This window comes from Amphiprion ocellaris, chromosome 2 (assembly GCF_022539595.1).
Source record: "Amphiprion ocellaris isolate individual 3 ecotype Okinawa chromosome 2, ASM2253959v1, whole genome shotgun sequence".
NCBI classification, from domain to species: domain Eukaryota; kingdom Metazoa; phylum Chordata; class Actinopteri; family Pomacentridae; genus Amphiprion; species Amphiprion ocellaris.
Window position 1 is genome coordinate 8,062,043 of NC_072767.1, and position 9,315 is coordinate 8,071,357.

A 9,315-nucleotide genomic window follows, 5' to 3' on the forward strand; every position below is an offset into this window, starting at 1 on the left:
ATACACAACAGAATTTTTCAAAACTTTTTCCAACATACTAGCTCCTATTTTGGTGAGAGTATTCAATGATGCATTTGCAAATGAGCGACTACCTTCTACATTCTCAGAAACATCAATAACCTTGTTGCTCAAGAAGGACAAGGATCCTGTCCATTGTAGCAGCTATAGACCCATTTTTGTCTTAAATGTTGACTCTAAAATATTATCCAAAGTGCTCTCCACGCGGCTCCAGAAGGTCACACCAACGTTAATTGACCCAGACCAGACCGGTTTTGTATCCAGACGCCAGTCTTTTCATAACACCAGAAGGTTACTAAACATCATTTGCTCTTCTTCAGACTCTAACCCAGCCGAAATCATTCTATCTTTAGATGCTGAGAAGGCATTTGGAATGGGGCTACCTGTTCTTTGTTTTAAATAATTTTGGTTTTAACTCCAACTTCATATCATGGATTAAGCTTCTTTACACATCCCCTGTTGCTAGTATCAATATTAATGGCATAAAATCTAAATTATTCTCTTTATCCTGTGGCACCCGTCAGGGATGCCCTCTCTCCCCATCCTTGTTTGCACTTGCTGTCGAACCTTTAGCCCCATGGCTTCGTAGCGAAAGGAAATTTGAAGGGATTTCTTGATTTGGTCTCTCTCACAAACTATCTCTATATGTCGATGACCTTCTGCTATACATCACCAACCCAGCTTCGTCCCTCCCTGCCATCTTGGATATTTTAGAGCAATTCAGGAAATTATCTGGCTATAAAATCAACCTGCACAAAAGTGAGTATCTTCCAATCAACTCCCCTGCTGAGAACCCCCATCCCACCCTCCTCCCCTTCAGGAAAGCGACCCAAGGATTAAAATACCTAGGCATTATTGTAACAAAATCATTCTCTGAATTATTTGCAAAAAACTTTCAACCGCTACTTGAGCGCTGTAAATCAGGTTTAATTAGGTGGTCCACTATCCCTTTGTCACTACTGGGTCGTATTAATCTGATTAAAATGATGATACTTCCCCGTTTTCTTTATGTCTGCAAGTCTTTTTTTTCTACACTCAACCAATTGATTAACTCCTTCTTGTGGTGCAATAAACGAGCTTGCATAAAAAGATCAACTCTTCAACTTCCCAGATCTCTCGGAGGTCTGGCCTTACCAGACTTTCAGCGATACTATTGGGCTAGTAATATCAACAAAATCCTTTTCTGGAGCATTAAGATCACTCCTATTGATCGCCGTTTATGGGCCTGCATGGAACTAGCTTCCTCACATGCTTCGTTATGGTCAATGGTGTGCTCACAGCTACCTCTACCAATTAAGCGAGTAGCACGGAACTCTATTGTTTCTGAGACCTTGAAAATTTGGAGTCAATTTAGGAGACAACTTGGCCTTTACTCCTCATCAAAACTAGCCCCAGTTTATCGAAACCTTTTATTTGTTCTATCTTGTTCTGACGTAGCCTTTGAATCCTGGTCCAGTAAGGGTCTGCACAGTCTGGATGACCTATATATTGAAGGTATTTTTCCTACATTTGGAGACTTATCAAAAAAATTCAGTCTCCTTCAGTCCCATTAATTCCGTTTCTTCCAGATCCGGCACTTTGTGCATAATCAGTTCCCTCATTTTCCTAACCGCCCCCCAGAGACCCTGATGGATTCCCTTCTCCTGCTTAAAACAACACAAAAATCCCTAACATCAATTTTATATGACTCAATTTTTAGGATGAATCCGACTTCCCTGAGCTCCCTAAGGGCTATCTGGGACCAGGACCTCGGGATCACAATCTCTGATGAAAAATGGAAACGTATGGTCACTCTTGTTCATACGTCCTCCATATGCGCCAGGCACAAACTCCTACAGTGCAAGATATTACACAGGAGCCACTTCACCAATGCGAAATTAGCCAAAACTTATCCAGACAGAGCTGATTCCTGCAACAGATGTAATCTCTCACCGGCTGACCACATGCACATGTTTTGGTCATGCCCCAAACACTGAATTCTGGCGTGCCATCTTCAATACGCTAGGAAGGGTCCTCTGTCGTACAGTGAACCTGACCCCCTCGTCTCTCTTTTTGAATTGCCCCCAGCACTCGACTGGTCCAAGTCCTCACAACATGTTATTGCTTTCACCACCTTGCTTGCCAGGAAGGTCATTCTCCTTAAATGGACTCACTCATCCCCACCAACACATAATAGATGGATTCAAGAAATTTTACACTGCGTGAGACTCGAGAAAATCAGATTTTCCCTTAACTTAAGAGTTCCCTACAGGCCTTTCAAAAAATTTGGCAGCCCTTCCTACTTCATATAGGCACCTTGCACGTTGAAGCTGAAAACCATTGACACACCGATCTGATGATTATGTTTATTATTTTTTATTATTTTATTTTTAAAATTTTATTTTATTTTATTTTTTAAGTTTTTTTTCCTTAGTATTACTATTATTAGTACCTCTCCCCCTCCTCTTTTCCCCATTCTGTATTCTGTGGTATGAATGAGAGTGACTGAGTGAGTCGCTAATGCACCTTGGTTTTAAGAAGACATAATTTTCAACTGTTGCATGGTTTAATTCGTTTGAGGAATGACTACTGCTGCACATTTGTGAAGTCTTGTTATGTCTCTGTACCCATCCCATAAATGGAAAAAATCAATAAAAACATTTGACAAAAAAATTTGTTTTAATTTAGAGCCTGTTCTTTTACATGGTTAAATAGCTAAGATTTTTCTTTAGAGAAATATATAACTCTAAACAATATAGTGTGGATTTTAAAAAAATGATTTTTCTAACCCATTTTGTCCCAACTCTCAATATATATATATAGACACAAAGTTATTGGGGGGCGCGAAAGTGTTTTGTCCTCTGTCAAAGATCATAGAGGTATGAGATCCCCGAGTCAGCCTTAGGTGTGGGGTTCTGGCAGAATAACAGCAAAATAAGGGAACACAGTATGATATTATAACCTGTGATTTATGATTGATTCATGCAATAACATAATAAATGTGTTTAAACTAACCGAACGCCTATTTTTTATACAATTGTTATTTGAAACAGTGTAGAAATCAGAAGAGTACCTCACTGTGAAAGGTGGTGAGTTGATTATTTTTTGAAAATGTCTTTTTTATACAATCTTTATTTGAAACTGTGTAGAAATCAGAAGAGTGGGGAGTTGATTATTTTAATACTTGTCTTTTATAATATTGGTTTAGGGGTAACTGAGTTACAGGAGTGTCTCATTTCAATAAAGGTGATTGTCTGAATACATGTCCTTATAATGTTGGTATAAGAAGTAACCACATGGGGGCAGCAACTCACTGTAGGGAGAGAGGTCTAGGGTTACCAGGAGAATTGATGTGTTAAGGTTTTTATTACTATGAAAATGGAAATGCTTTTAAGGTTTTGATTACTATGAAATAGAGATGTTTACAGAAGAGTTTGATCACCCTGTGAAATTAGGAGGTTGTTGACTTGGAGGTGAAGCGAGAAGTCGGGAGACAAGACAAACTTGGGTCACCGTAAAAGTTAATAAACAATATATTTTGGGTGGGTTATAGTAAGTCTGTGCGCACTGTGCAGAGATGTACAGTGTGGTGTCAGTGATTATTAGGCACTGACATCAGCTTCTCCTGTTCCCCGACCGGAGGTCTGCTCTGAGCTGCAGATGGAACAAATACGTCAATAGAAAGTTGAGACTGGGTGAAAGGGCCACACAGTCCAAGCAGGTGGTTTTGGTTCCTCCAGAGCATGCAGAGGCCATGAGGTCGGTGGATGGGAGCAGTGCACGAGTAAGGAGGGGGATGAATGCTGTCATCACGTATGTAAATTAAAGTGTGCCGTCATCACGTATGCAAACTGGGTATGCTGTCATCACATATGTAAATTAAAGTGTGCCATCATCACGTATGTAAATTGAATATGCTGTCATTGCATATGTAAATTCTGAAGAGAGAAGTTCTGCTATAAAATGCACCTGTTGGAAAGAATTATTGGGAGAGTTAGGAGGTAGTCACTGGATGCAAACCAGGCAGCAATGTTCTGAGCATGAGGGATTTTACCACGTAACTTGGAAGAGAATTCAACACTATCTGCAAAGGAATAACTATTCCACAGGAATTATGGATTTAAGGACTGCTTCTTCTGCACTGTTTGAGGATTACAGAACTGGGATCTAACAATAGCACTGACTGAAGGAACATACTGAACTCTATTATTTCCAAAGGATTGACACCAGAGTGGATTATAACAAAGTTTTTATTGGTCCAAACAACATAAAGGATACCAGCAGTTCTAAATCAGGACTGAACTCTCTCTCCACCTCCTCCCTGGAGCAGAGCCCCAGTGGCTCGTCGGTCTTCAGGTGAGCAGCCAGGTGTGGCCACACCGTCTGCTCTCCCCCTCCAAATTACATAGTCTGGGTGATTATTGCTCTTCTTAGATAAAAGCATAGTTCCACTTAGGAGTCATATTAGAGAATTGTTATAAGAATTAATGTTTCATTGATTGTCTGATGATTTATGGGCTATTGCTATTTCCCTGCTGAAATATTATAATAAAATATTCATCCTGCAATTAAAGTTAACAGATTGGAAATTCTATTTATTCCTATCATGATGATGAATTAATCATATATATCATCTCAGGTTGTAAAAAGTCAGGTTAATGTGTGCATTACATCAAAACAAAGGTTCTGTCAGGTTACCTAGTCGTTGGGGCCGAGGGTGGCCTTTTTTAAACTTATCCTTGGGGTTATCCGTTCGTTAAACTCTAAATTTAAACCTAGCAACTTACCAAGTGCAAAATCCGTTAAGAGAAAAGCTGCAGACATGACTGGTAATTAATTTGACCATTCAAAAGTGGCTACTCAGTTGAGTTAGTTATCAGAGGAAGCAGGATAGGCGTCTGGATGGAGGCAGTTAGAAGCTAGGCGAATTTTCTCGCTAACCAGCTTAACGTTCCTCAGATCCCATCTGGGTTAGACCCTCTGGGCTGCAGGAACCGGACCCGTTAGATGGAGAGCTGGTCCAGTAATTCTCTGATGGTTATTTGATGAATTCAATTGATTTAGGAGGTTACTGGCCTTAGGATTTAACACCTCCGAAGGGGGGCCCGACATAAAAAAATTGAGAAGCACTGACCTACAGGGAGGAGGTCCAGCATCTGTGACGATGGTGTCACCACAATAACCTGAACCTCAACACTGGAAAGACCAAGGAGATGGTCTGGGACTTTAGAAGATCCAAGCGAACTGAGAACTCCGCCCTCTACATTGATGGAGAGGAGGTAGAGAGGGTGGAGAGCTTCAGGTTCCTCGGGGTCCACATCTCTACGGACTTCACATGGTCCACCCACAACTCACACCAGGTGGGGAGGCCCAACAGAGACTGTACTTCCTCAGGAAGCTGTGTCAGGCTCAGCTCCCCCAAAAGCTGCTCATAAACTTCTATCGCTCCACCATTGAGAGCCTCCTGACCTACTGCTGTACAGTGTGGTTCACCTGCTGCACTGTGAGCAGCAGAGTGGGTGATTGGGAAAACACTACCTCCCCTCAGAGACGTTTACACCAGCAGACTTCAGAGGAAAGCCAGGGGAATCACCAGAGACCCCTCACACCCAGGACACTCTCTATTCTCCTCCCTCCCCTCAGGTAGACGTTACAGGACACTTAGAGTCAAAACCAACAGACTCAAAAGCAGCTTTTATCCCCAAGCTGTCAAATGTCTGCTCCTTCCCCCCTGAACGACAATACCACATACCTGCAAGTGCAATATTTATGATTCAGTGCAGTTCATACCATGTGCAATTTTGCTCCCTTATGTTGTATATATTTTTTAAGGTGTTTTGCTCTTATGTTGTATATATTTTTGTAAGCTGTTTTATACAGACTATTTTTGATGTTGCTATTTGGAGAGCACTAAACCGATTTTCATTGTTCTCTGTAACAGTGACAATAAAGATCTATTCTATTCTATTCTATTCTATTCTATTCTATTCTATTCTATTCTATTCTATTCTATTCTATTCTATTCTATTCTATTCTATTCTATTCTATTCTTCTAAGTCAGTATGTTACTTTCAGAAATGCTGCGTCATGACATCATCGTGTTAGAGTTGCTCGTCCAATCACACGCGTCGTCTCGCAAGAACTGCGCGATACACGAACGGACAAAGAAGTCGTCTTTGTTACGTGAGTTTCTACAATGGCGGCCCGGTATCGCCAGTCCGACTCACCACAAACTCCTAGGTATTTAGATTAGAATAGAATAGAATAGAATAGAATAGAATAGAATAGAATAGAATAGAATAGATGTTTATTGTCATCTTACATGGCATGACGAAAATATAAAGAGCTTCCACTGGACGGTGCACGACAACAAGCAGTAAGTAATAAATTATCAACATTAAATAATAAAATTGAAAGTACATATATAACAAACAATATTGAAAAAGACACCATGTGCAAAGGAGGCCAGATATGTGCAATATGGGAGGTAGATGAAATGGAATAGGAACCAGTAGAATATGATAAATATGTTAGGAGATTGTACGAAAGCAGCAAAAAGTGATATTGTGCGTTCAGGTAAACAGGTGTTTGGAGTTCAGGAGTCTGATGGACCATGGAGAGAAACTGTTCCTAAGCCTGTTTGTCCTGCATTTTGAGGATCTCAGTCTCTTCCCTGATGGCAGCAGGCTGAACAGTGTCTGGCCAGGGTGTGTGCTGTCTGTCCAGATGTTTTTTGCTCTGCTGATGCAGCAGGAGGTTGTGATGTTCTCCAGCGGCGCGCCACAGCCGTCTGTTGGCCCTTTACGGACCTCCATGCCACGTTATCAAGCTCAGCAGAGCTTCAGCACATGCACATCGAGCACACGGAGAAGAAGTGAGATGGATGTTTACACTGCGTTGCCATTCTAACTATTGATGCATATTCTGTTTTTTTTAAAATTTCTGATCGATGACGAAGCTCGTTAACTGAGTTTTAAACCGTTAACTTGCCGATCTGCTGCCATTGTCTCTGAATTGTTTCAGCTATGGCAGCGTGACCCTCACCGTCTGTTTACGCGCAGTCTGTTCTTCTGTTATTATTTCAGAGTCCGTGCACATCAGCATGACGATTTCAACAAAGATGTAATACTACTCCCAAATCCGTCATGGGGAATTGTCTGCAAACAAGGCACAAAAGTTTGGCTGCACAAACATGGACATATCCTCAGTGCCTTTGAGTTCCAGAAGGTCTGGGACCACCAGACTGTCATACAACACATCAGGGATGGATTTGGTGAGTGTATTCCAGAAGATGTCAGGTAAAACCTTTCTTTCTTTGTATTAATAAAGAGAAAAAACACACTTAGAGTTTATATAAGTAGAATAATAGCCCTATAGGGGAGACTGTGGTAAGCTGAGCCAAAGAGTAAGTTAAGCAACCCCCTGCTGTTAGGAAACGGTAATAAAAATTGATCATGTGACCAAATATTAATTAATTAATTAATTATACTGTTCATTTAATATTACTGATATTTTCACTAAAGGGCTAGCCCTTTCCAATCAATTGTTAACTAATAACTAGCTTCTAAAGCAAGCCAATATGCTGCTTCTTGTGATGCCAGGTATCTGAAAGCACAACCATTGAGGACCTTGAAAAGGCAAAGGCACCTCTGCTTGACTACTTGGCCAATGCAGGATGTCTGAGGCCTCTTCGGTCAATCAGAGACAGGGATCTGCTGGTACAAGACATTGTCATGTTTCAGGTCATCCACAGAGTTCAAGGACCATTCCAAAGGTATTCAGTGTTGGTTAACAGTCAGTTTAATCAGAATATGGAATAGAATTTTAACCATCAACCAACACAGACTACGTTCCTTTAACAAATTGACAGTGTCAAAAATTCTGAATGAATTCAACAAAAACAATTGTTTTTTGTTTGTTTTTTTTTTGTTTTTTTACAGATTCCATGAAGGACTGAAAACTCTTGGGGTTCTGGAGAAAATCCAAAAACATCCAGACAGCTTTCGCCCCCTGTTCTGCTATGACTGCTGACCAGTTGGATGATCTTTTCGCCATTCGTCTGTCCCCAGAAGGGAGCAACAAGAGAGTTGTAGAGGAAGTGGTGATTCCCTTTTGGAGAGACTATCTTCAAGATGCAGAAGGTATTTGACTTGAATCCTTGCCATTTGGTTGAGAAATAATGCATTTTTTATAATGAAGAAACTACTATTCAGACAAGGACTTAATAGGGAAAGCCGAATGAATATATGTTCAGATGTGTATTTGCATGTATGTGTATATGTACAATATACTTTTAGGCTTTAAACTGTAGAGATATTAATCATTCTAATTAGACAAATAAAAATACCTAGCAAAGGTTGATTTTGTTCTGTTTTATAGAAGAAGAAGGACCATCTAAACTACAGAAGATATTGGCATTCGCCACTGGAGCATCTGTTGTCCCTCCTATTGGCTTTTACCCAAGTCCGTCTGTTGAGTTCATTCATAAAAGAGATGACGATTTCTCTTCTACACCACTGTTCCCAATGGCCAACACCTGTGTTAACTGTATCAGGTTGCCACTCCATGCGTCATACCATCTCTTTAAGGAGAAGTTTGACTTTGCCCTAGGAAACACATATGGGTTTGGCAGAGCCTGAATGGCATGTTTGTCTTTTATGTTCTATTCTCCATCTTTTATTTACACATTGTTTATTAGTTTTACAGAAAGTTTGAACAAAACATAGTTGAAAGGAAAACACATTAACATAGTCTCCTTACAGAAAGATGTGGAAGAGTGAGGAAAACAAATCAATACCATGGTTCCCAACATTTTCCACTGGATTTACTTGTTGGATCCTGTTCATTGTGGTCTCATTGATTGTTATTGTAATGTCTGGAATTGTAATGTTGTTATTAGTTTGAAGTTGCGGCAAAGGCTAGTGTTCATTGACGTCATACTCTGTGTCTAAATGTATAATGTCATTTATAATTGGTTCAATTCCAATGTTGTTAATGACACCTGAATGCCACAACTGAAGAGGTGTCTGGCCCCCTTGTGTCGAGAGGCCATGGTTGTTCCACTGGTTAATAAATTCGGTCACTGCCTGCTGAAGTCTTGGCAAATAAACATAATGCAGTCAAAAAAGATGTAGTTCATTCAATGAATCAAGAATACCTTGTTCTGCCATGAAGTTAAAAATGTTGATGAAGTGTCTGCAACTCTATTGAGTTCTGCCCATAGTCTTTCAATTCTCTGATTATGAACTGAAACATCTGTAATAACACTGTTCAGTCTCCTTCTTTCCAACATAAAACGTGCAACAAGTATATTTTCCA

General features: G+C 40.3%; 1 protein-coding gene across 1 annotated transcript; it reads left to right on the plus strand.

The window, feature by feature from the left end:
• The first annotated feature begins 5,210 nt into the window (after nt 1-5,210).
• On the plus strand, nt 5,211-9,109 carry LOC118470032 (uncharacterized). Its single transcript, XM_055017805.1, has 8 exons — nt 5,211-5,379; nt 5,509-5,640; nt 6,073-6,180; nt 6,724-6,871; nt 7,592-7,771; nt 7,938-7,995; nt 8,027-8,138; nt 8,377-9,109. The coding sequence occupies exons 1-8, from the start codon at nt 5,211-5,213 to the stop codon at nt 8,634-8,636; spliced, it is 1,167 nt and encodes a 388-aa protein (XP_054873780.1). The 3' UTR covers nt 8,637-9,109.
• Nucleotides 9,110-9,315: the final 206 nt, after the last annotated feature.

Excerpts from the sequence above, each read along its gene's own strand:
- LOC118470032 (XM_055017805.1), top strand. The coding sequence starts at position 5,211 with ATGGTCTGGGACTTTAGAAGATCCAAGCGAACTGAGAACTCCGCCCTC. Across the intron at positions 7,772-7,937 it reads GTTCAAGGACCATTCCAAAG|ATTCCATGAAGGACTGAAAA; the intron begins GTATTCAGTGTT and ends GTTTTTTTACAG. Across the intron at positions 7,996-8,026 it reads AAATCCAAAAACATCCAGAC|GACCAGTTGGATGATCTTTT; the intron begins AGCTTTCGCCCC and ends GCTATGACTGCT.